Here is a 27,742-nt window from a genome sequence, read left to right as displayed (position 1 = left end):
TTGACGTACGAGTCAGCGCTCAATGCGGCGTCTACGTATTTATGTCTGTGTTTTTGAGCCGCACTTCGGAGCAGAGTCGGAACACCTGCGCTTCAGAAGCGCCAGCATAGAGCGTCCGATGGCTTAGATGGAGTGTGAGACTTTGTGCCGGTTTTAGTGTTTTTTTTAAAGGAGGATGAAGATGTTGGCGGAGTTCTTGCTCCTCGTGAAGGGTAAGAAATGATGAACTCTGTTTAACGTGCAGCAGTCTCAGTCCTCTGCGCGTCACTCAGGTGCAGCTCGCTCCTCTGAGTCCATTTAAATTCACGCAGTGGCGGAAAATAGCGATTTAATGATGTGTGACTATTTGTAATAGTGTGAGGGATGGTTCGAAACAGACCCGGACTCGAAATAATAAACGGTTGTCAAAGATTGGGTACTTTGGGCATTTCATAGTAAAACATGTGTCGTAAACGTGCTTTTCAGGAGCCGCTACCGACAAACCAAGAAACAAACCTTGTGAATATTTCGTCTATTTGTTATTAGAGAGAGTTCTGCTCTGCTTTTTTGGAAGTGCTTCTTTCACTTTCCTCGTCCGCCGTTGCGCAGCAAAGATCCAGGATCAGCTAATCGCGCTGCAGCTGGTGTTGTGCCCAAAAGTGGTCGCCTGCCAGAATATGATTGCGATCCGCATAAGCGCCTTAAAACTGCAGCGCCTATCTTACCCTGCCGTACATAGTTAACCCACTAGTTCACTATATTAAAAAAGTATTATTAATCAATGAATAGGAAGGAGGCGTACAAGCCACGGACTTTGATTTTTATGAATGGAACTCTGAAAATGAACTGGCTAAAATCATTTATAAACGCTTATAATCTTTGGTAGCACATCCCCAGAGAAATCTTTAAGAATTTTTCACATTTTTACCTAAATGTGATTTCTTAATCCAGAGACTGCCTATTAAATTATCTCTCTTTCACCAGCAGGTCCTTTTGTACTGGAAACTTCTCTATAATCGTAATTTTACCCCTCATAATACTCCGATAGGCAATGACAAATATGTTGTGCAACAAGGAATGCTGGATAAAAGCATTTGGTCACCAGTTCATTTAGTTGATAATACTGGCTGTATTTTATCCTGCTATGAATTTTGCCTTAAATACAGTGATTTTTATAATGCTAAGACATTTAGAACCACAACCAAAGCAATTCCTGATTTGGTTTGGGGTTTAATTAGAGGATCTCTAACAGCCCCCACTCCTGTCTCTCTCCTCAGCTTCCATTAATTTTAATTGGGGCTGTGACTTCACTGAAATCTCACTCCACAACAGAAACTTATTCATATTTTTACACCCTATTCAATTTTACAAGAACCCAGTCTCTCAAATATTTCACAAAAGCACAATTCATACTTGAAGAACTAAATATTTAGAATTTCCTATTGCACCAAAGGCCAGAGAAATTCATTTTAAGATATTGAATGAAGTTTATGCTTCCAGTGATTTGTTGCACCAGCCGTTTGGCTTTGAAACCAACTGTTGTGTATTTTGTGTCAATGATTTTGAATCTACTGACCATCTGTTTTTACACTGTATGTTTAATGAATCTTTGTATTTTGATATTTATGACTAGTTGTACCCAAACGTGCCTCAACTAGAAAAATTCTGTCAAAAGGATATCTTATATGGACTTATTATGATGACTGAAAAAGATGGCTTTTTAGTGAACATTATTCTGATTCTAGGGAAAAAATATTTACACAAATCCAACTTTATAAAAGTAACCCCTAAATTCTGCATTTTTAACGGATTTTTTTCATATATAAAAGCTCTTAAAATGATGGAAAATGCAAGTGGAAAAAAAGCTGCTTAATACTGTAGAAGAATATAATTTGCAAAAAAAGTCCAGACACTTTTAAGTTACCCCTTTAATTTTACTGTTAATTTTAAGATATGTTGATTGTGATTTTATTTGTCCTTACTGCTCCGGAACCTTAAAAAACGTTTGCTTGTTAAAGTTATTTCATATGCCTTAGTGTTTGTACAGATTGTTAAATAAAGTTATTAAAAAATAGTTAACCAGCTGCTCATTCTGGGATTAAATTGACATAATGTGCAAATAACTACAATTTTATGCTCCTTTTATGAAGCAAAGGTATGTATGTATGTATGTATGTATGTATGCCCACTAAAAGAAATTGGTGGTTCAACATGAAAAAGTTCAGTAATAAGTTGCACAGCTTTTTTGAGTTTACACAGCAAACATACTGTAGAACTTTACATTGCCCTTTAGGTGACACACCATTTACACAGTTCAAAATCTTAAGTTGACAGAACGTTATCATTCAGACTTTTGAGATGACTCAACTTTTTTATTTCCCCTCAGGTCAAAGTTGACCCAACACAAAGATAAAACAAAACAAAGAAAAATAAAGAAATTGCTCATTGCCTCTGGCTCTCTGAGTCTCTTGCCCTTTGTCTGTGGGAGCTCCGTCTGTGGTCTCCCTCCTTCCTCCTCTGCGGTGTGCATGCGGGTGCCATAGGGATGTGTGGCCTCAGGTCTTCTGAGCTCCTCGTTGGCTGTGGATGGCCTGGGTCCCCTGGGTCTTTCCCCTTTACCTCTAGATCCCGGGGGGCGGCTTCTAAAATTAGGGCTTGGCAATATATTGTGTTTTAAAAAATATCGATATATTATCATACACGATATAAGATGAGACAATATCGTTTATATCGATAAAGTCTATGTTGCATTACGATCATACTGTAAGTTTACTTTTCTCTTGTCTCTACACAACTTCACACTGCCCCGCCTCTCTCCGCTTCACCCGTAAATCGCGCAGGAAGTAACTGCATGGCAGTGTTAGCAACTTAGTGACTTTGTCACTAGATTAGGAGGCTTTTCAGACCTGACTGGCGACATTTTTTCCAAAAAGTGGCTAGTGAAAAATTTAGCGACTTATTCCGGTGACGTCGCCGACCTTTGCAAACCTGAAATTCTCCGCTGTTGCCATGTTTTGTGTACATACAGCCTTCGTATTGCATCAGTTCGTACGCTTTGGCATCGCCCGGACCCCCAAGAGTCCCTGGCTGCAGGCAAGGGGGTGCCACCATACCGCAACTCCATAGCAGAAGTTGGTTTGTATTGTAAGTCACGTGACCTTAGATGTTAGATATGTTAGATTCAACTCATTGTCATTGTGCACACAAGGCACACAACGAAATGATCGTTCAAGATCACTCACCCAGAGATGAGCATCTGCAGCCAGAGACCGGCGCTACCATTAGGCAATGTAGTTTAAGTGTCTTGCCCAAGGACACAACGCAGCACAGGGACAGGGGCTGCCACTGCCACTTAATAGCGGAAGTGGGTCTTTTTCTTGTGCTTGCAGACACTGCATTGAGCGGGTGGACCCGTTGCTGTGATACATCAGCACATATGTCTACGGATTTACTGAGATGGCTAAAATCCTGCTGATAGAATTTTGTTCAGTCAGTCTGTCACAGAGTACTAGATGTACAGGAGTACACACAGGAGGAAGCATTTTCCAGTGAAGTAGACCTCACCAGAATGACTTTTTAAAGAATAAGTCAGCCTTTTATTATTTTGCTCTGTATCTTTTCTGTTTAAATTTTAATAGCACAGCTGCTTTTGTTATGGAGGAAAAAAGCATTAATTTATTTGAGGAGCATTATTATTTAAATATGCTAATAGCTGGTTTTTGAACAATTTCACATGTACATCTAAAGCTGAATGTTGATAAAAGTGCCCGTGTGACATTGGGACATGTAGCTTTGACTCTCAAGTACCTTTTTGCTTATACATTTTGGGAAGAAAAAATATCGGGCTCCATGTATGCCCTGCCTGCTAGCATCTTGCACCCTGCTGTTATGTGCTGGATTGTCTCAGGAGCATCTGAGACCAGATGCACCTGGGGGTCCTCCCTGGTGTGGTAGACCCCAGCCTCTATTGATCTTGTACTCAGAGCTTGCTCTTGTGCTGCCATGATTAGTGCCTCTGTGCTGTCTCAGTCCAGCCATTGGTAGCATTTCTCTATGTCAGCCACTTCTTCTATCTGCCGGTGGTACATGCCGTGCAGAGACCTGTCCTTTCATAATGGTTCCTGTTCTTCCTCCTCTTCTTTCTCGGGTTTCTGCTGCCTGAGGTACTCACTAAGCACATGATCCTTTGTGGCCATCTTCCTGATGTATTCATGGATCTTCATTGTTTCATCTAGGAGAGTGGTTCTGACACTCACTAGTCCTCGGCCACCTTCCTTCTGATTAGGGATCCTCAAATCCAGGCCTCAAGGGCCGGTGTCCTGCTGCATTTAGATGTGTCCCTGATTCAACACACCTGAATCAAATGGCTGAATTACCTCCTCAGTATGCAGTCGAGTTCTCCGGAGTCTTGCTAATGACTTCTATATTTGAGTCAGGTGTGTTGAAGCAGAGACACATCTAAAAGTTGCAGGACACCGGCCCTCAAGGCCTGGATTTGTGGATCCCTGGCGTATAGTCTCAGAGTGCTGGATTTGGGGTGAAACCCTCCATGCATGGTAAGGAGCTTTCTTGTCTTAACATCAGTGGCTTCTATCTCCTCCTTTGGCCAGCTTATTATCCCAGCAGGGTATCTGACAACTGGCAGGGCATAGGTGTTGATAGCCCGGATCTTGTTCTTCCCATTCAGCTGACTCTTCAGGACTTGCCTTACTCTCTGCAGGTACTTGGAGGCTGCAGCTTTCCTAGCGGCCTCTCCGTGGTTCCCATTTGCCTGTGGGATCCAAAGGTACTTGTAGCTGTCCTCAATGTCTGCAATGTTTCCTTCTGGTAGTGTAATCCCCTCAGTTCTGACTACTTTTACTCTCTTAGTTACCATCCGACTACGCTTCTCCAGTCCGAATGACATTCCAGTATCATTGCTGTAGATCCTGGTGGTGTGGCTCAGTAAATCGATATCTCATTCACTCTTGGCATACAGCTTGATGTCATCCATGTACAGGAGGTGGCTGATGTTTATTCCATTCCGTAGTCGGTATCTGTAGCCAGTCTTGTTGATGATCTGGCTGAGGGGATTCAGGCCTATGCAGAACAGCAGTGGGGACAGGGCATCTCCTTGGTAAATCCTGCTCTTGATGGTGATTTGCTATAGGCTTGAAGTTGGCCTCGAGTGCTGTTCTCCACATTCCCATTGAGTTGTTGTTGAAGGCTCTTAGGGTCCTGTTGGTCTTGTATAGTTCTTTTTTTTTTTTTTTATTTTGTTTATTAGATTTTATAACAAATTACAGAAAATCAAATATATGAGAAAACAGTCAATGGTAACCAAAACCCCTATCCACCCCCACCCTTGGCACCTATTCCATTATATTATCAGGAGAAAGCTGTCACAGGAGCAATATATTAATCGACTCCAGTTTGTTCAAAACAAACAAGCATAAAAAATAAAGAAATAACAATAATAAAAACAGAGAATAAATAAAAAGGGAAAACTATAGATATGTGAGCTGCCACCTATTAAAGCGTATCAAAATGATGCTCAGTCAATTGTCATCTTACAATTCCCACTTTGAAAATACAACAGAAACGGTTTCCAAATCTTGTCAAAGGTTGCTGCATTACCCATCCGAGAGAGCCTAATCTTTTCTAATTTAATAAAATAAAACACTTCCTTCACCCAAGCTGTATGGGTAGGAGGTTGGGGAGATTTCCAATTCAGTAAGATTAGCCTCCCGGCCAGCAGAGTTACAAAGGCTAATAGTTTTTTCTTCATAGGAGAAAGACTGGGTGGGGAAGACCAGCCACCAAAGAGGGCCACTAAGGCGTTGGGGCAATGCCCCGGTCAATCACCCTAGAAAGAGTTATAAAATTTCTGTCCAAAAAGAGTTCAAGGAAGAACAACTCCAGAACATATGTGTGTAGTTTGCTGTATCCTGGTGGCATCGATCACCTAAAGGGGACACAGTATCAAACATTTTCACTAATCGTGCCTTGGTGTAATGGACTCTATGTAAGATTCAACATTGCATAAAACTATGCCTGGCACAGATTGAGGATCTGTGAACCCTCATTAGGACCTCCTCCCAGACTCTCCCTGAGATCGTCTCTCCCAGGTCTACCTCCCACAATGTTTTAAGAGTATTAGAGGAGCTAGAGTTGAGACTATAGATCCACATATAAATAGAGGAAATAAGCCCCCCTTAGTGAAGAGAGAGGTTTCAGAAATATTTCATATTCTGTGGGATTAGAGGTTACCGGAAATCCTGGGAATGTCCCATCCATCCATTCATTCTCTTCTGCTTATTTTGGGCTGGGTCGCGGGGGCAGGAGCCTAAGCAGAGAAGCCCAGGCTTCCCTCTCCCCAGCCACTGCCTCCAGCTCACCCGGAGGGACCCCAAGGGGTTCCCAGGCCAGCCGAGAGATCCTCGGTATGTGTTATAAACAAAATGACGCACCTGCAGGTACCTGGAAAAAATGTCTATAGGGGAGCTTGTAAATATCAATTAGTTGTTGGAAGGAGGCAAAGAGGAGTCAACATACAGATCTCTGAATGTTCTTATACCAAGTCCAGCCCAAACAGAGAAAATACTGTCCCACAAGGAGGGAGGAAAGCTATCATTAGCTGCCAGTGGTGCGCCGACTGAAGGTTCTTGTAGGCCAAAGTGGCGTCTAAATTGGAACCAAATTTTAAGACGAGGCAACAATTGTGTTTTTAGTGTATTTGGAAATAGTAGATTGCAGAGGAGAGTATAGTAAAGCTTTTAATGATGTTGGATGGACTGAACTTGCCTCTATAATGAGCCACAATGGGGGAGAGCCCATCTCCTGGTATTGGACCCAGTAATTCAAGTTCCTTATATTTTTTGACCAGTAATAGGTAAAGCCATTCCACCCAAAGCCTTAGGTTTCTGTAACACCTGAAGGTGCAATCGAGAGGGTTTCTGATTCCAGATGAACTTTAAAATTAAACTATTTATTCTGTGGAAAAAAGAAAAGGGGAGAAAAATTGGGATACATTGAAACAAATATAATAAGCGTGGAAAGATATTCATTTTGACTGTATTGATCCTGGCAGCCACAGGGAGATTTAAGAGGGACCATCGCTCAAAGTCAGATTTAATTTTAGTAAACAAGGGGAGGAAGTTTTGTCTGCAAAATAAGCACCGAGGTAAACAAAACCTGCACTTGAGATCTTAAAAGGGAAATTTGCAAGGGGGTACTCTTTTGCTTCCTTATTAATAGGAAATATTTCACTTTTATTAAGGTTTAGCTTAAAGCCAGAAGGTGAAGCAAAAGCATCCAAGACAGAGAGGGCAGTTAGAATAGAAAGTGATAAGTTAGAAACCAGTAACGGGAGATCATCTGCATACAGGGAGACCTTTAGCTCTACTCCGTATCTGATTATTCCATGAATATTTGGGTGAGATCGTAAGGCAATAGATAAAGGCTCCATTACAGTGGCAAATAATGGAGGACTCAGTGGGCAACCTTGCCTAGTGGAGCGATATAAAGGGAAATACTTTGAGTTAATGCCATTTGTCCTCACGCTAGCATATGGAGACGCATATAGCAACTGTACCCATGAGACAAAATTTTGCTAAAAACCAAATTTCTTCAAAACAAAGAACAAATAATCCCACTCCACTCTGTCAAAAGCCTTTTCGGTGTCCAAAGACACTAATGCTTCCGGGGTCTGTGTCAAAGAGGGGTTATAGACAACATTAAATACCTGCCTAAGATTAAAAAAAAGAGTGTCTATTGCAAAAATATCCTGTTTGATCAAAGTATATGACAGAGGGCAAGACAGCTTCCAAGCACCTAGCTAGCAATTTAGATAGTATCTTAAAGTCTACATTCAACAGACTGATAGGACGGTAGGAGCTACACTGTATGGGTTTTTACTAGGGGTGGGACTTTAACGCATCAATTTCGATTAATTACGGGCAAAATAACGAATTAAAAAATTTAACGCATTTTAATCGCACTTTGCACCGTGGAATGTTTCTCAGTGCACGAGTTCCAGGCATACAGATTATATCGACACACAATGTGATGAGCTGTGTCCAAATTCAGGGGCCACATCCTGCGAAGGACCCGGCCCACGCAGACCGGGTCCTTCGCAGCCCATGAAGACCGCAAAGGCCGGAAGTGAGCGGCTAGCCTTCATATCAGCGTCACCTGCCCTCACCTCAGCGTAGCTCATGTCGCCTAGCAACCGTGACACTGCGAAGCACAGCTGTGTAAAAGCAGCTGGTTAAACAGAGAACGAACTTTTTCTCCTTTTTGTGGTTTAATTTTAAATCTTTAATTCAAAATAAGCTGTTAAAACAAGCATAACACATTTGAACATCAAGAATACAGCTGAGCGACTGATTAATTTCCAACTATATTAAGTGAAACATTAATGTTGAATAAAACTATCCAGTTATGATGCTTAACTTTAATTTCAGGAGTTTGCTTATCACAGGAGCACTTCCACCCTTTGTTGGTCTGTGTAGTAGACTGGTGGGAAAATAAACAAGATTTTGAAGTTTAAGCTTATGTATATTGATTCATTCATCAACCAAACTTAAATTAATATTTATCATGTTGAATATTGTGATTAAAATGCGATTAATTTCGATTAATTAATTACAAAGCTTCTAATTAATTAGATTAATGTTTTTAATCGAGTCCCACCCCTAGTTTTTACCTTTTTTCAGAATCAGTGAAACGTGTGCCTGATTGAGAGAAGGATAATTGATGTAGCCTATGGGCGAGTAATTTTATTATTTTTATCGCCATGTTCATAAAAGTTGGAACTTGAATGCAAAAGGAGCTTGGTAGGGTACTGAGACATGATGAGATCATATGCTGCTTGTAAAGCCAATCGCTCTTTAAGGGTATCGTGTGATTTTTGAAATTGCATATACTGAATCTAACCATGCAATATGTTGAGAAAGTTTATCTTTTCTCGACTGGATTTATTCTGGTGAGCCTTGTAAGAAATTATCTCTCGTCTTATAAATGCTTTCAAGGTCTCCCACAGCACCGAGGCCGATACCTCTACGATTGTGTTTGGGTAAAAAAGTCAACTTGTTTTGAGATAAAGTTAACAAAATCACTGTCAAGCAGTGAGTGTGTGTCTAACCGACATGGAAACCTTGGGCAGATACATTTCTGAAAATAAATCTTTATTGATACAGAAGCATGGTCCGAAACAACTATTGGGTCATATCTGCAATCAGAAGTAAGCGTGAGCAACTTATTGTCCACTAAGAAAAAGTCAATATGGGTATAGGTATAGTGGGACTGAAGTAAAAAAGGAGTACATTCTCTTACCTGGATTAGAGAAGTGCCATGGGTCAGCAACACTGAATCATTCCATAAATGCAGTGATGGTTATAGCGGATTTTGATTTTGGGGCAGGGACAGAAGAGGATCGATCCTAACGAGGGTTCAGACAGCAATTGAAGTCCCCTCCTTTGATCCAACAGTATTCAGGGAGATCAGGTAGCATAGAAAATATCAGCTTAAAAAAGAAGTCATCATCCCAGTTGGGTGCGTATATGTTAATCAGTGCCAACTTCACATCATATATGCTTCCCAAAATCATTAAAAACCTGCCAGTTGAATCAGAAATTGTTTTAATATGAATAAATGGAATATCTCTATGTAAAATGATGGCCACTCCTCTTGATTTACTGGAGAAAGAGGAAAGATATATCTTCCCAGCCCAGCTATTTTTCAGTTTCATGTTATCTGTGTTCTTAAGGTGTGTTTCCTGTAGATAAATTATGTGCCTCATGTTGATGTAAATAATGCAGAACCTTACTACGTTTGATTGGATTGTTAAGACCCTTACAATTCAAACTAATAAATTTAATATTGCCACCCATAAAGGGTGGGGAAACTTTAGAATGAGCCATCACAAAGCAGCCATATCAATAAGCAACCGATAGATATCAGAAATTAAAATAAATAACCAGATAAGTAAGATGACAGCAAATTGTACAATAAAATGAATAATCACAGCCATAAACAATAATTGAGTAGATGTGGAAGGTAGGTGCCGCAACCCTTCCCTTCAAAAACACAAACAGACCCCACCGCCCCTCCCAATCTACTACAACCCCCCCAACTCCCACCCATTCCAATCTAGCAGAAGCATCCATACTGATGCGTGCTACCTCCTAAGCCTTAAAGGTACGACTATCCCCTACAGTACAAACGCACAACTCCAGAGCCTAGAGGGGTGTGCCGAATAGCTGACAGTATGAAATATACAAACTAAAAAAATAGAGAAATGTACCCAAATTGTGAGAATGGTGTACAAACCAATGAACAACCAGAGCAAAAAGAAAAAGTGTAACATATGCCCTCGACACAAAACAATTATATATACATACAAAAGCACATATTAAAGTTACATTTTATAAGCGTAAGAAAAGGAAAAACTGCATCTGCGTCTTCGTCACAGGGCACCGATTAGTCATGCAAGAGCATAAAGAGTCCAAGACGTAAACAAATGTAAACAAACAAACGGCCCGGCCGCTCGTCTCTCAGATGATGGAGCATTTTGAAAAGGTCACGGTGAACGGTAGAAACACAAACCAGATACAGGGACACTCAGTAATCCCCATTTTAATTATTCCCGTTATCCAGAGGAACAATGGACTTGAACTTCTTGTTGACAAACTCTAGACCCTGGTCCGGGTCTTGAAACTTGTGGGTCCGGCCATTAGGTGTGGTGATGTGCAGGGTAGCTGGGTACCTGAGGCCGAATTTCACTTGGCCGCATAAACAAAGCTCTTTCTTCACCAGCACAAAAGCCGCTATCTGCTTGGCCACAGAGGGTGAAAAGTCCTGAGAGATGGATTCTTTTGCAATTGCATGACAGGGGGAATCCTGAGCGGCCTGTCATAAAATGGTATTTTTAACATGAAAAAGCATAAGTTTAATTATCATTGGCCGTGGGGGTTCCCTCTCCTTAGGTTTTGCTCGTGGCATGTGGTGGGCCCTGTCATCTCGTCCAGCCCCAGCAGATCTTTCAAAAGTTCAGAGACATAGACTATTGGTCGCGAACCTTCGGCGCCCTCAGGCAGTCCCACTAAGCAGATGTTATTGCACCTCGAGCGTCCTTCCAAATCTTCGTATTTCTTGTTCAAAGTGTCCGCCATAGCAGATAGCTTAGCATCGTTAGCCCATAAGCTAGCCAGCTGGTCGCTATGTTCAGTAGCTGAGTGCTCTAGGTCACCAACGACATCATTTTGTTGGGCGACTTTATCTTCCAGTGTTTTAATAACAGTTGCCATTTCCTTCTTGACAGATTCTGATATTACCGTTTCAAACTTGGTAAAAATCTCAGGTCGTCCATCATTGCCTTGATACTGCTCAGCAACTAGGGTCCAACTTTTTAGGGGACTCTGGGCTTGAGGTCCGGGCCTGAGGTCTACTACAGCTTGGTTTAGCAGACTCACCCTTTGGTCGTAGATTCGCCATTAGTTTATACACAACTCCAACAATGGTCAGAAACTAAAAGCAAGTCAGGCAAGACAGTTTGGCATACAGTTTGTGGGAAAAAAGTAGTAAAGAATAGTTTATCGGCACATTCCCTCAGAGCCCACGCCAAACACGTCCTACATCTTGCACCCCCTGACCTTGTATAGTTCTAAGCATTCCAGGATCCATGTGTATGGCATCGAGTCATAGGCTTTCTTGTAATCAATCCAGGCAGTGAACAGGTTAGTCAATCTGGTCTTACAGTCTCGAGTGACTGCTCTATCTACCAGTAGCTGGTGTTTTGCTCCCCTGGTATTTCTGCCAATTACTTTTTGGGCCCCACTCATGTATTGAGCAACGTGCCTGCTCATCTTAGCTGCTATGATGCCTGACAGGAGTTTCCATGTTGTACTGAGGCAGGTTATGGGCCGGTAGTTGGATGGGGATCAGGACCCCGGCCTTCAGTCAGCCATTTTGGGTGTGTCTTAGCCTCTGGCAGCTGGTTCATTTGTGCTGCCAGGTGCTCATGGAGTACAGCTGGCTTCTTTAGCCAGTAGGTGTGAATCATATCAGGGCCTGGTGCTGTCCAGCTCTTTATATGCGAGACTCTTTCTTGACTTTTCTTGCCTGTTCAGGGGGCTTGCTGTGTTCTGTTTAGAACAGAACACACATCTAAAACCTGCAGGTTTTAGATGTGTCCCTGATCCAACACACCTGAATCACATATAGAAGTCATTAGCAGGACTCTGGAGAACTTGACTGCATACTGAAGAGCCATTTGACTCAGGTTTGTTGGATCAGGGCCTGGAGTTGGCCACCCCTGCACAAGCCAATGAGCATTGGTGTTGTGTGTTGCATCTTTCTCCCATATGCTTTTCCAGTTTTGCTCCGTCTCCAGCCTTGGTGGGGGTGTGGTTCTCATATTGTTCACCTGCCACTGAGAGTATACCTTGGATGGTTCAGTGGAGAACATCTGGTTTATTCTCCTGGCTTCTATCTCTCTGGTATACCTCTTCAGCCGGTTAGCCAAGGCTGTGATTCTTTGCTTGTAAGGCCTCAGGTATGGACAGCCTGTTGTACTTCTTAGGCACCCCCTTTCTTTATTACACCTTTTTGGAACTCTGACAGCTGGCTGACTTCCCTCCGTCCTGCCTTAATTGTAGCCTCTAATCATTTTTTCCATGGAAAAGAACTGATTGGTTTCAGTGTCCGTAGTGCTTCATTTGCATCTTCTAGTAGACTTTCAGGGGGTGATTCATGTAGTCTTCGTAGTCGGCTTTGAGGGGTCCAGGTTTCCAGATTAGCCATCTAACACTCGGTCAACATGTAAAGACACAGAGGAGACCTGTACTGGTCAATGAAGACTGAAATGAACATGTAGAGAAGAGAATATGTGATGGTACACCATGAGAGTTCATTTAGTGCAGTATGAATATTAGATTTCAGTGCTGCTCATTATTAAGGCAGACTGTTTCACAGTAAACTCTTCATAGGAGCAGAACATCTTTAAAGGCAGTATTTAAAAAATAAAGCAAAGACCAGAAAGACTCCCATTCTCCATCATTTACTGTAAACTCAGCAGCATAGTTTACTGAGGCTAGTTGATAACCACAGTCACTGAATCATTTGAAATGAATAACAGACCATGCTTTGGTTTGGTCGTGTTCAGGGTGGTATGGCCGCAAGCTGCACTCCTCCATGAATCACCACCTTGCCATGGTGGAGGGATATTTGTGTCCCAGTGATCCCAGGAGCTATGTTGTCTGGGGGCTTGTCCCCCTGGTAGGGTCTTCCTGGCAGACCGATCCCTGGCTGTCGAGGCTGGATATTGGAACATGGAATGTCCCCTTTCTGGTGGGGAAGGAGCCTGAGCTAGTGCATGAGGTTGAGAGATACCAGCTAGATATAGTTGGGCTCACCTCAATGCATGGCCTGGGCTCTGGAACCAGCCGCTTGGAGAGGGGCTGGACTCTGTTCCAGTCTGGAGTTGCCCTCAGTGAGAGGCGTTGAACTGGGGAGGGTAGTCTTGTATCCCCTCAGCTTGCTGTCTGTATGCTGGAGTTTTCACCGGTAGATGAGAGGGTTGCTTCCCTGCACCTTTGGGCCGGGGATCGGGTCCTGACTGTTTTTTGCGCTTATGTGCCAAATGACAGTTCAGAGTACCCACCATTTTTGGAGTTGCCAGTTTAGTTACCATTCAAACAAAAAGATCCTGAGAATATTATCGTATCTGATTACTGGTTACAGGACAGGGTCAGAGGTCAGAGGTCAGGAGAGTAGATCCTCAGCTGGGCTCCAGTTCCCATCAGTGTGACTGCTGCTGCTTCTACAGCTCATATTGTGGTTTATTGTCCTCTCAGACCAGCAGGTGGAGGTGAAGGTGGAGGAAGGCTCAGAGTCTGTCATCCTGCCCTGCAAAACAACACCTGACCTGCCCGAGGACACCAGGGTGGAGTGGACTCGCTCTGACCGAGGACTCATGGTGGTCCATGAGTATTCAAATAGAAGTGACCACCTTAAGAATCAAGATGATCTTTACTGTGGCCGCACAAAGATGAATGAAGACCTGCTGAGAACTGGAGACCTCAGTCTGACCCTGAAACAGCCCACACAGAGAGACACCGGAGGATACATCTGCACCATCTACAGGGACAAAGACATCCTGAGACAGAAAGTTGTGCTGCATGTCAAAGGTCAGATGTGGCTAAAGGACAGAGGTCAGTGCTGTAGATTTAGGTCAGAGTTCAAAGGTCATGTTGTTTCTTGTGCCTCTTTACAGAACCATTTCCATCCTGGGTGAAAGCTCTCCTGGTTCTCCTGGTTCTTCTTCTGGTTTCTGGAGGTCTTTCGTTGTATTTTCGGCAGTACTTCATGTCAGGTGAGTCTCTCCTCCTAAATTACCCATAATGCCGATGGTTAGCAGGTGTCCTCTGGGGTCTGTCTCTCACACAAACTTGTTCCAGAAGCTGAAAGAGTTCAGAGTTCAAACAGCTGATACAGAGATCTGAAGAGAAACTTCCTCCCTCAGACTCAGTCACTGATCAGTGAAACAGCTCCACAACATGACTTTACTAAACACTGTGTGTGCTTCACTGCGCTGATCTGACACACAGCTGTTCTTCTTCTGTGGTGGTAAACAGCAGGCTGCCATGGAAACATGTGCTGACAGGAAGTGTTGCAGCAGCTTCAGTAAATGTTCCTCCTTGAGTTGTGCTCAGTCATGTGGTGGAGAGCTTCAGATGTTCAGAGCAGACACATGAGATCTTCATGGTTCCTGTGCTGATGTGTGTGAGACGTGGCCGACTGTGGAGGCTCAGTGTGTCTGTTCTTCTGCTCTTCATCAACATGTCTGCAGCTCTTTACAGGACGCTGTGACTAGTTACCAAAGAACGAGTCAGGAACACATCAGGAACAAACTGACACACAATCTGAGACTAGGAGGAGGGGACAGGGAGGTCATGTGACCATCAGACCTACTGCTGATGATGTCATCATGTTGCACTTTTTTGTCTTCTCAGTTTACGAGGTGGAGGTGGACTCATGGGTGGAGTCTGTCCAGCTGCCCTGCAAAGCCATGGTTTGGCAGCTCAAAGACGCTAAAGTGGAGTGGACGGACAGAAAGAACAGGAAGGTCCACGTGTATCAGAGCGGCTCTGACCAGCCTGGAGAACAGGACAAGGTTTACAGAGGCCGAACCAAGATGAAGAGAAACCTGCTGAAAACTGGAGACCTCAGTCTGACCCTGAAATACCCCACAGATGAAGACAACTCCACCTGCACCTGCACAATCAGCAGGGCAGGAAACATCCTGAAGAAGAAACAAGTGTTGCTCACTGTTAGAGGTAACCTCTTCTAGTTCCCAAAAATGTATTTGTTTAGCATGTGGCTAAAACACAAACTAAGCTAAGTCATGTTAATTATCAGTAAGTACAGATGAGGACAGAATCACTGGCCCACTGTGAAAATGTTTTTTTTCCCCTCCCACAGTCCAAAGACCTGCAGTTACTGGTGTTAGGTTACTGGTCACTCTAAGTTGCCCATAAGTGTGAGTGTGAATGGTTGTCTGTCTCTCTGTGTTAGCCCTGTGACAGGCTGCTGACCTGTTCAGGTGTACCCTGCATCTCGCCCTATGACAGATTTTCCCACTCAGTCTGGTCTGAGCAGCTTGAAAGAAGGTTGGAGGAAGACATGCTGGGTGTTAAGCCTCAGGCTACACTGCCCCATTTCCAGTAGTACCCTCTGTGTGATACGACTCACCACGGTCATAATTTGTTTCCATTGCAATTGAAGACCACTTCAGTGTGGGTGAAGTCTATAGCTGTGTCCAAATTCAGGGACTCGGTCCTTCGCAGCCCACAATGATCGCAAAGGCCAGAAGTGAGCGGCTGTGAAAATGGACGGTCTAGCCTTCATATCTGCATCACTCCCCTCACCGCAGCGTAGCTCATGTCACCTAGCAACCATGACAATGCGAAGCACAGCTGTGGAAAAGCAGCTGTTATAATGGAGCCGAACTTTCGCTGCTTTTTGTGGTCTATTTAATGCATCTTTAATTCAAAATAAGCTGTTAAAACAAGTATACATTTCAACATGGAGGAATACAGCTGAGCGAATGATTAATTTCCAACTATATTCACAGTTCTATAGTAAGACATTACACCATGTTCCAAATTATTATGCACAACAGAGTTTCAAAACCTTTTATAGGTTGTAAAGAACTGCAAATGGTCATATCCTGAATTTGCAGCATTAAGTGGTCACAGTTACTAAAATCAAAAGCTATTTCAATCAGAAACATCTTAACAGACCAAGTTGCATGTTCACATAAGACTCTTCTTTGATATCACCTTTGCAATTCTTGCATCGTTGAATTTGTGAGTTTTTGGAGTTCTTTTTGGAGTCCCCCAGAGCTGCTGCTTTGATGTGAACTGCATCCCATCCTCAGATCTTTTGTTTGAGGATACTCCAAAGGTTCTCATTAGGGTTGAGGTCAGGGGGGGGGAAGGTGGCCACACCATGAGTTTATCTCCTGTTATGTCCATAGCAGCCAATGACACTGAGGTATTCCTTGCAGCATGAGATGGTGCATTGTCATGCATGAAGATGATTTTGCTATGGAAGGCGAGGTTCTTGAAAATGATCAGTCAGAAAGTCTATATACTTTGCTGAGGTCATTTTCACACCTTCTGGTCCCTCCCCATGATTCCGGCCCAAAACATGGCTCCACCACCTGTTCGCTGATGCCTTGTGGGACGTGGTAGCCATCCACCAAACATCCACTACTCCATCCATCTGGACCATCCAGGGTTGCACGGGACTCGTCAGTGAACAAGACTGTTTGAAAATCAGTCTTCATGTATGTCTGGGCCCACTGCAAACGTTTCTGCTCGTGAGCACTGGTTAGGGCTGGTTGATGCACAACTGCAAGCCTCTGGAGGATCCTACAACTTGAGGTTTGTGGGACTCTAGAGGCACCAGCAGCTTCAAATAACTGCTTGCTGCTTTGTAATGAAAATTTAGCAGCTGTCTAGCAGAAACCCCCCTCATTATGCCTTTATCGACATGAGCCCATCTCTACCCTCTATCCTCTTCACAGTACGATGATCACGCTTCAGTTTTCATGAAATATCTAATGTTTTCATACCTTGTCCATGGCACTGCACTATTTGATGCTTTTCAGCAGCAGAGAGATCCTTTCTTTTTCCCATGCTGCTTGAAACCTGTGGCCTGCTTAATAATGTGGAACATCCTTAAGTAGTTTTCCTTTAATTGGGCTCACCTCATCACAACTCAGTTGGATTACTGGAATTATTTACATGTTGGTGTTACTCCTCTCTGTCTCATCTTCAGCTGGTGCAAAATGCTGCCACACAACTATTAACTGGAACATGAGAGGAAGATCAAATTTCTCCTGTTTTATCCACACTGCATTGACTGCCTCTTCAGTTTAGTGTTCATCTAAAAAAATTTTTATTTCTTTTTAAGTCCTTAAATCCCTTGCCCTGCCTCTCTCAGCGGCTGCACTTCCAGTCAATCAGATCAGCTGACCGTCTGCTTCTCGATGTGCTGGGGACACAGCAGAGTCTCAGGCTCTTGACTGCCAGAGATTAGGAATAACTAATGATTAAATGCAGAGTGGTGTATAAACAAACACAGAGTGATTTCTTTGTTATGCCAATTGCTGGATTAAAAAAAAAGTGCCTGTGCAGTCATCTCTCCCAGATTACCCAATCAGCGTCAAAATCCACCCAAGAGCTTTCAGAGCTGCAGTAATAAGAACACACATGAAACAGTTCCTGATTGTTCCTGATGTTTTCAAAGCCTGTTAGGCAAGCAGCATCGGTGGCTCCAACAGGAACTGATCCCAGATTGAGCTGTGATGAAGTGAGTGTGACAGAAACACTCAGACTGTGTTTCTCTGCTTCATCAAGTCCAATCTGCTCCTCACAGACTGAATAAAGTCCTGTCCCACTAACAGCAGCTCCAACAGTCTGTTCACTGCTTTCTTCCTGTCAGTCTTCATCTTTCTGCTGCGTCTCCTCTTCACACTGAACACTTTTTATCTAACAGTGAGCTCCCAGTGAAGCAGTAACATTCAGCCTGTTAGAGGCAACACAAATGTCTCCATCCAAGCTCATGTTCTGCTTGTTGTCTTCTCAGTCCCCCAGGTGGAGGTGGATTCAAGGGTGGAGTCTGTCCAGCTGGTCTGCAAAACCACAGTTCACCTGCCTGAAGATGCTAAAGTGGAGTGGGTGGACAATTACAGCTACAACACAAAGGTCCATCTGTATCAGAACGGCTCTGATCAGCCTGAAGAACAACACAGGGTTTACAGAGACAGAACGAAGATCAATGAAGACTTGCTGAAAACTGGAGACCTCAGTCTGACCCTGAAATACCCCACAGATGATGACACAAGGACCTACACCTGCAGCGTCTACAGCAGGGAGGGAAACATCCTGATGAGGAAACAAGTGGAGCTGAAAGTCAAAGGTCAGTGCTGTAGATACAGGTCAAAGGTCAGAGTGGAGCTTCTGTGGTTATACTGTGTGGAGAACATGGCAGGACCCAAATCCAGGACTCTAACTCAAACTCAGCTTTACTCAGCAGTTTGACAGCAAAGTGCTCTGTTTGGGTGATACTAGGGCTGGGCGACATGGACCAAAAATAATATCTCAATATTTTTCTTCCCAAAAGATATAAACAAAAAGATACTTATGAGTCAAAGTTAAGTGTCCCAAATGTCACACAAATCCATATTCCCCTTAGGTGTCCCCTGTCTTCAGGGCCCTTTGTTTTAGCAACTGAGCCCTTAGGTGAAGTGATTCAACAAGATCAGTATATAAAGGGTTTACAGGTGGGTCGGACAGTTTATAAAATTAATCTTTTTGCAGATGATATCAATCTGTACATTTGGTTGTATGTTTGGTTTTCTGTATGTTTGGTTTTCTTTAGTGTAGGTTTTCCGTTTGTTATGGTTTTGCATTTACCTCTGGGCCTGAGCACCAAGCACCCATCCCTGTCCCTAGTGCAGGGGTGGGCAACTCCAGGCCTCGAGGGCCGGTGTCCTGCAGGTTTTAGATGTGTCCCTGATCCAACACACCTGAATCACATATAGAAGTCATTAGCAGGACTCTGGAGAACTTGACTGCATACTGAGGAGGTAATTCAGCCATTTGATTCAGGTGTGTTGGACACCAACTGTCATAGTCCTGGGCCGGTGGCCCAGTGTTTTGTGTTCTTTTGGTTCTGTCTAAGTTATATCTCTGATTATGTTTGGTTTTCTTTCATGTAGGTTTTCAGTTTGTTATGGTTTTGCATTTTGTCTGGGTTTTGTATCCTGTTGCCTTCCCGCATCTTGATGTTTCAGTGTCTGGTCTAGTCTATTCCTCATTTTGTTTTTAGTCTGCATTGTGTCTGGTTTGTTTACTTCCTGTTTTTGTTTGACAGTCCAGTGTTCCCTATGTGTTGTGTTTAGTTTTGTTTCCCTTTTTTAGTTCGTTAGATTCTGTTCACCTGTGCCCTGAGCTCCCCAGCTGTTTCTTGTCTCCCATTATTACCTCCTGTGTGTATTTAAGCCCCATGTATGTTCTGTTCTCTGTTGCGTCCTCCCTCACGGAGGTGTGGCTTTGGCTTGACAAACTGTAGATAGTAACCTTAAAAACCTGTATAAATTGAATTTCATTCCACTGCTCAGCAAGATTGAAGATGATTTACAAAGATGGATGCATCTACCTCTTCTTGGAAGAAACAACTGTATTAAAATGACTGTTCAACCAAAACTGCAATATCCATTCCAAACTTTGCCCATGCCCTTAACACAATCATTTTTTTTAAGCTCTTAATACATATGTAAGACAATTTATATGGAAAGGTAAGGCACCCTGAGTATCTTTGGAGAAATTAACATGGGATTACAGATTAGGGGGACTACTACTACCCAGTTTTTAAACATACTACCTAGCTGCTCAAATGAGATTCATTTTATCCCTTTTTGAGGGGAAAGATGCTCCCTCATGGACAAAAATTACACTACACCTCTTAAAATAAGAAGTACACAGCAACTTCTTTTACAAATACAATTCTAGAAGTGTAAACACCAGGACAGATAATCCTATATTGAACCATCTGATCAAGATCTGGTATGAGGTGCATCAGTGTCTGGACTTCAAAATGGGACCCTCACCTAGAACACCTTTTAAGACAAAACAAATTTATTCCTATGATCCTAAATAAGATTTTGAGCATATGGTACTCTAAAGGAGTCCAGTGTTTAGAGGATTGTTTCAGCAGAGGTCTTTTTATGTCATTTGAACACCTGAAGTGGAAATATGACTTGACCAATCAAACTTTTTATTGCTATCTCCAGCTAAGATCCTTTTTAAGGGCTAATTTGGGTCCTGATATAATTGTGCCTGTGTTAAATGATATTGAAAGATTGCATTGTGAAGGGAATGCATCTAAATTCATTTCTAAAATGTATCGCCTCTTGTTGAATGAGAGCCCTAAACCAGGTCTATATAAATCAAAATTAAAATGGGAAGTAGATCTCGGGGTCACAATCGATGAACAATGCTGGTCTGATTTATGATATAGGAGTGTGTCAGCAACCATTAATTCTCGGTATAGGTTGATTAATTAAAACTTCCTACATCAACTATATTTAACCCCAGAAAAACTGCATTCATTCAAACACAATTTATCAGAGATGCGCTTCAGATGTGGCACTGAGATAGGGACCTTTTTGCACAGCATATGGTTGTGTATAAAGGTGATACCTTTCTGGCATGATATGCGTTTCTCCCTAACCAATATTCTAAAAATTAATATTCCATTGGATCCGGAACTTTGTCAACTCGGGAATATTGCAAGCTTGCATGGCTCGAAAAATTCACACTTTGTCTTATACAATTCAATACTTTTTTGAAAATCTGGCAACCTTATTTAATTTATTTGGATGCATCTCTCGTACCAAACATTTAGTACTTCTGTTTATGCTATGCACTTACTTTTTATTTCTTTCCTCTGGACGAGGTGAGTGACAGGGTATTGGAGTTTTAAAAGGCAAGTTTTTGCCTTATGTTAACATGTTTATGTTATGTATGTATGTTATTTATATAAAATCATAAATAACGTAATATAAAAAAGTCACACGGGCACTTTTATTAACATTAAGCTGTAGATATACATGAGAAATTCCTCAAAAATAAACTGTTGGCAAATTTAAGTAATAATGCTCCTCAAATAAATTAATGCTTTTTTCCTCCATAACAAAAGACTCATAGCTGTGCTATTCAGTGTTAATTTTGTTGACAAAATATTTTTGTCATAATTTTCATCTCATAATGAGACGATAACTAAATAAAAACTACCTAAAATGATAAAAACGATGACAAAATTAATTGACACTTTCATCAACGAATGAAAACAAGACAAAAATGCATGGCAGGGACGACATCCAATCAGAACTTATTTAATTTTGTGAAAGGCAGGAACAAGTTAGGAAAACATCCAATCAAATGCACAGTTGCGCAAATTTGCTCTAAACCCGGGAAGACCAAACTAGCCTGTGATTGGTTGTTCCTTCTGATAGAACTAAGTGATGTAAACAATGTCAGCAGGGAGAAAGAGAAGAGCCGATGTGTGGACACATTTGTCCTTTGATGCTGTGACAAACAAAACGATGTGTAAACCATGTGGGGCGACTATCTCGGGTAAAAACACGACAAACCTTAAACGACATCTGCAAACCAGTCACCCAGATCTCCATGCAAAGGTCAGCATTTTAATGTCATGCAGGGTAAAGTGTTTTTCCCAGTTTGTGTTTAGAGCAAATCTCCACACCGCGGTGGATCAGCCTTTATAATCTTAGTCCTGAACACTGCCCTGTACCTTTCAGAGCGCGTCCTGCTGTAAAACGCTGGATTATCTCAGTGAGGTGGTGTTAATGATCAGGTGTGTGGGAAGCAGGTGAAACACTAATGTTAATATTATTAATAATATTCTATAACTAAAACTAAATCAGAATTTGTTGTCAAAATTAACACTGATGCTATTAAAATATAAACAGAAAAGATACAGCGCAAAAGGCTGACTCATATTTTAAAAAGCCAGTCTCCAGTGAAGTAGACTTCACCAAAGTGCTTCTTCCTGTGTACTCCTGTGCATCTGGTACTCTGTGCAAATAACAAAACATGTAAACAGACTGAATGAACAAAACTCCGTCCTTCAGTCAACAGGGTTTTAGCCAGCTCAGTAAATCCATAGACACATGCACTGTCGTATCACATCGCGGCATCTATGTATTAAGGTCATGTGACTTAAGGTACAAACCAACTTCAGCTACGGAGTTGCGGTATGGTTGCACCCTCTTGCCTGCAGTCAGGGACTCTTGGGAGTTCGAGCAATGCCAAAACATATGAACACACATAGTATGAAGGCTGTATCTACACAAAACATGGCAACAGCGGAGGATTTCAAGTTTCCAAAACTCTCCAAATGTCACTGATGTCACCAGAAAAAGTCACTAAATTTGTTACTTGTCGCTTTTTTGGAAAAAGAAGTCACTACGAGGGTCTGAAAAGCTGCTAAATCTAGCGACAAAGTCGCTAAGTTGGCAACACTGCCATGCTGTTGCTTTCAGCATCATTTGTGGGTGAAGCTGTGAGGGAGAGAGGCACGGCAGTGTGAAGCTATGCAGAGACAAAGTGGGAGAAGGAAAAGGTGAACTGGTGGATCTACAAGTATGATTGTAAGGCCACATAGACTATATCGATGTAAAACGATATCTCATATCGCGTATGAAAATATATCTATTTCTTAAAAATTCGATTACAGTATATTGCACAGCCCTACGTGATTCGGTACTATAAGGTCTTTGAGATAAGATGGGGCCTGATTATTCAAGACCTTGTAGGTGAGGAGAAGGATTTTAAATTCTATTCTAGATTTAACAGGGAGCCAATGAAGAGAAGCCAATATGGGAGAAATCTGCTCTCTCTTTCTAGTCCCTGTCAGTACTCTAGCTGCAGCATTTTGGATCATTTTGGCTTCAAAATTTCTTTACAATTATTTGTAAAGAAATCCATGAAGTCACTGCTAGTTAAAGTGAAAGGAATACTCGGCTCTACAGAGCTCTGACTCTTTGTCAGCCTGGCTACAGTGCTGAAAACAAACCTGGGGTTGTTCTTATTTTCTTCAATTAATGATGAGTAGTAAGATGTCCTAGCTTTACGGAGGGCTTTTTTATAGAGCAACACTCTCTTTCCAGGCTAAATGAGCATCTTCTAATTTAGTGAGATGCCATTCCCTCTCCAGCTTACGGGTTATCTGCTTTAAGCTGTGCGTTTACCACGGAGTCAGGCACTTCTGATTTGAAGCTTTCCTTTTCAGAGGAGCCACAGTATCCAAAGTCGTACGCAGTGCGGATGTAAAACTATTGACGAGATAATCGACCTCACTGGGAGCAGAGTTTAGGTAGCTGCTCTGCACTGTGTTGGCACTGAAGAGCATCATAATGAAGGAATTAGATCCTTAAACTTAGTTACAGCACTTTCAGAAAGACTTCTACTGTAATAAAACCTATTCCCCACTGCTGTGTAATCCATTAAAGTAAATGTAAATGTTACTAAGAAATGATCAGACAGGAGGGGGCTTTCAGGGAATACTGTTAAGTCTTCAGTTTTTATGCCATATGTTAGGACAAGATCCAGAGTATGATTAAAGTGGTGGGTGGGCTCCTTTATATTTTGAGAGAAGCCAATTGAATCTAACAATAGATTAAATGTTGAGGCTGTCATTTTCAGCATCTACATGGATGTTAAAATCACCCACTATAATTATTTTATCTGAACTGAGCACTAAATCAGATAAAAAGTCTGAGAAATCAGACAGAAACTCTGAGTAAGGACCAGGTGGACGATAGATAATAACAAATAAAACAGGTTTTTGATTTTCCCAATTAGGGTGGACAAGACTAAGAGTCAGGCTTTCAAAAGAATGAAAACTTTGTCTGGGTCTTTGATTAATTAATAAGCTGGAATTGAAGATTGCTGCTACTCCTCCTCCTCGACCTGTGCTTCGAGCATTCTGACAGTTACTGTGACTCGGGGGTGTTGATTCATTTAAACTAACATATTCATCCTGCTGTAACCAGGTTTCTGTAAGGCAGAATAAATCAATATGTTGATTTATTCTGCGTGATGCCATGGTGACGCCATGATAAGAGTAACAGGCTAGGAACTAGGCTCCGTCAGAAAAAAACTAGAAAACTGTGACAAGTGCAGATATTCAAGCTCGGGATTTGCTGGCGGGGGAGCTAGCAGTGGCTAAGCTACCATCGTCCAGACGGAGGCTGGACAGATAATTTATGCATTTATTCCTTCTAGGCTGGACCGTTGTAATTTTTTCAGAAACGTGACGCTAGCGACACCAGCGACCATAGTCAAATGAATTCCAGGGGTCAGAGCAGGCGACATTCATGGAAATTTGAAACTGCTGGCTAAGGCTAATCGTAGATTTGGTAAGATCGTTATTCACGTCGGCAGTAATGACACCCGGAGGTCACTAAAATTAATATTGAATTGGTGTGTAACTTTGCAAACTCAGTGTTGGACTTGGTAGTTAACCATCTCAATGATGGGCGAGTTGTTCCCAGACTATATAAGGCGGTCCTCAAAGTATTCCTTCAACCACCCAAATATGACCTCAGTTTAAGTCAGCAGCACCCCACCCATTGGGAATGTGAGTAGAGCACGCGCTCCTGTCCTGAGTCACTTGACTGTTTGCCAGAATCACTTCAAGATCATCCAAAAGCCTCACCAACCTCCTCCCACACCCATATTTTTGCTTCAGCTACCACTTTCTGCTTGACCTGCAGGTACCTGTCAGCTTCCTCTGGAGTCCCACAGACTAACCTAGCCTGATGGGACTCCTCCTTCAGCTTGATGGCTCCCTTCAGCTCTGGTAACCATCTTCTGATTCGGGGATTACCACCACAACAAGCACCAACCACATTGCATCTGCAGTTCTGAGCATCAGCCTCAACAATGGAGGTCTGGAACATGATCCATTCAGACTCAATGTTCTCAGCCTCCCTCTGAATTCAGTTCAATTCAATTTTATTTATACAACACTAAAACTAAACAGCCGTCGCAAGGCGAACATTGTCAAAGTTTTGCCAGAGGTGAGAATTGAAGATCTTGCAGACTGGGGCCTCTGCCAGGCGTTCCCAGTGCACCCTGACTATACATTTGTCAGGTCTGCCCAGCCACCACACCCTCTCCCTTGAGCTCCCTCACCAGGCTTGTCTCAAGGGTGGGGCCCTGGTAACTCTATCTCAGGCAGGGTAAACGGTTCCCTTGCTGTGTGGGGGTCATTGGAATCACTCTTTGCCCCCAATCAGGACCAATTTTCCATGGGATACCCTACAAGGGGGGGAAAGCCCCCAGGGAACATAGCTCCTGGGATCACTCCAGGGACACAACAATGCCTCCGCCACCTTAAGGTGGTGATTCAAGGAGGAGGTTAAGGAAAGCTAAGGAATATGTTTGGCACAACAATGCATTCAGATCACAATTCTGCTTGCAAACAGTGCCAGACATGACAGGCTTTAAAAAAAAAAAAAGCCAAGGGTTGAAACATAGTTTTATTTTAAAAAGTTTGTAGGCTGAATGCTTATCAAGTTTAGTTAAAGAAGAAGAAGAAGAAACAGCCTTTATTGTCCCACAGAGGGGAAATTTGGGTGTAACAGCAGCCGCAGTTATTATAAATATAAATAAAGATATAAAAATTTACACTATTAAGAAAAGAATATATATAAAATCAACAAACAAGATTAACCTTAATACTAATAATAATAACACTATATACAATGTACATGATGTGCCTGTGTGTTGAACCTTAACAGGCCGGACTATTTACAGTATATTATATATTATCCTACATTGTGTAGGCTATTGTGGTTTTTGTTGGGAGCAGTGATGGTTATAAAGTCTTACAGCTGCTGGGAGGAAGGATCTGCGGTAACGCTCCTTTGTGCATTTAGGATGCAGCAGTCTGTCACTGAAGGAGCTCTCCAGCTCAGCAACAGTTTCATGCATGGGGTGGGAGACTTTGTCCATCAGTGATGTTATTTTGGTCAGAGTCCTTCTGTCTCCCACCACCTGCACTGAGTCGAGAGGACATCCTAGGACAGAGCTGGCTTTCCTGATGAGCTTGTCTATCCTCTTCCTCTCAGCTGTAGATAAGCTGCTGCTCCAACATACTGCTGCATAGAAGAATGTTCAGAGAAGATTAAAAGCTTCATCTGGATTGTAATTTTTCAAATTTCAGATGAGCTAAAAAATGTTAATTAAAAACTTTAAAAGTGATAAAATGCAATTACAGTAAAGTGATCATTACCTCCAAGTCTGACAGCAGTAACAATGTATTCAGTATTTTTTGGTAGACCTGCTACAGTGACTAAGGAAACCTGAAAAGACTCTTTTATATAGATTGGTGCTCCATCTCTCTTGGTTTTCCTGTCAGTTTCAAAAACGTTACAGCGATTCAAAGTTATGTCCAAATCTGAGACATTATCGATTGGCCGGGTTTCAGGAAGGATAAAAATGTCCAGGCAGCATTCATGCACCATTATGTGCAGATAATCCAGTTTTGGTAAGAAACATTTAAATGTAATAATCCAATACCTTTGCTGTTTTTGAAATTGTGCAGGGAAGTAATTCAGTGGAGCTGGTGTTAGTGAGCGTAATTTCGTTTGTCTGTATAGTGTATATGTGTCCTGATGTGCTGAACACTGCTAAGAAAATCTATATTAGGGAAAACACTGTCTCTTTCTTGGAGAGGTGGCACTGTTCCTATTAATTGAAGCAGTATTGTTAGGTGGTATCCATACCTGAAGAGGTCATCAGGGGTGAGTGTAACCAAATCAGGCTCTATTCCAACGCAAGTGTTATCAGAAGACAGTCATTCTTCTGGCAAGCACCAGGCCCCCACTGGCCTGAACTCATCTTCTCTTCAATGCTCCTTTTTAGATCCACAAAGAAAAGCAGCAGCAGCTCCACACTGACAGATGTTACTGTGAAGCAGCACATGGACAAAACCTCTCAGCTCCATCAGACTCTGATCACCTCCAACAGCTTCAAAAGCTGCTTTGACTTTCTAGATCTCTGTCCTGTTATCTTCTGCTCTCATCTGCTTCTTCCTTCAGCTTCCTCTACAACTGAAAACCTGCTGCTGTCTGTACAGCTCATGTTGTGTTTGTTTCCTCTCAGTTTTTCAGGTGGATGAGGAGGAGGGGGCGGAGTCTGTCCAGCTGCCCTTCAAAACCACAGAAAACCTGCCTGGAGATGTTAAAGTGGTGTGGCAGTACAGTGATCATAGCAAGGTCCACGTGTATGAGAATGGCTCTGATCAGCCTGAAGAACAGCACCAGGATTACAGAGACCGAACGAAGATGAATGAAGACCTGCTGAAAACTGGAGACCTGAGTCTGACCCTGAAACAGCCCACAGAGAGAGACAGTGGAGAATACAGATGTGGAGTCTATGGGACGATCATCAGATGTAAGAGAGTGCTGCTCAAAGTCAAAGGTAGGTGTGTGTGTGTGTGTGTGTGTGTGTGTGTGTGTGTGTGTGTGTGTGTGTGTGTGTGTGTGTGTGTCTGACTGTCTTGTGTCTCCTCTGCAGGGAGAGTTCAGGTCCGGGATCAAACAGGGATCATCAGGAACAGAAGGAGCGCCATTGATCCGACTCCTCTGATCGATCAGTTTGATCTGTTTGTTCTTTGA

The 27,742-nt window shown here is 42.5% G+C and overlaps 1 protein-coding gene across 1 annotated transcript; it reads left to right on the top strand.

The window, feature by feature from the left end:
- Positions 1-27,742, top strand: LOC115775665 (uncharacterized). The gene is made up of 7 exons (XM_030723137.1): positions 1-212; positions 13,815-14,147; positions 14,234-14,332; positions 14,973-15,296; positions 18,115-18,447; positions 27,228-27,545; positions 27,642-27,742. The coding sequence occupies exons 1-7, from the start codon at positions 176-178 to the stop codon at positions 27,740-27,742; spliced, it is 1,545 nt and encodes a 514-aa protein (XP_030578997.1). The 5' UTR covers positions 1-175.

Source organism: Archocentrus centrarchus, unplaced genomic scaffold (genome assembly GCF_007364275.1).
Source record: "Archocentrus centrarchus isolate MPI-CPG fArcCen1 unplaced genomic scaffold, fArcCen1 scaffold_24_ctg1, whole genome shotgun sequence".
Taxonomy (NCBI): domain Eukaryota; kingdom Metazoa; phylum Chordata; class Actinopteri; order Cichliformes; family Cichlidae; genus Archocentrus; species Archocentrus centrarchus.
Note: the sequence above shows the minus strand (reverse complement) of the source record. Positions and strands in the feature narration are given on the sequence as shown.

What these genes read in the sequence shown, in the direction of transcription:
- LOC115775665 (XM_030723137.1), top strand. Translation starts at nt 176, where the DNA reads ATGAAGATGTTGGCGGAGTTCTTGCTCCTCGTGAAGG. An exon ending in AGTTGTGCTGCATGTCAAAG is followed by an intron (nt 14,148 to 14,233) that starts GTCAGATGTGGC and finishes GCCTCTTTACAG; the next exon opens with AACCATTTCCATCCTGGGTG. An exon ending in AGTGGAGCTGAAAGTCAAAG is followed by an intron (nt 18,448 to 27,227) that starts GTCAGTGCTGTA and finishes GTTTCCTCTCAG; the next exon opens with TTTTTCAGGTGGATGAGGAG.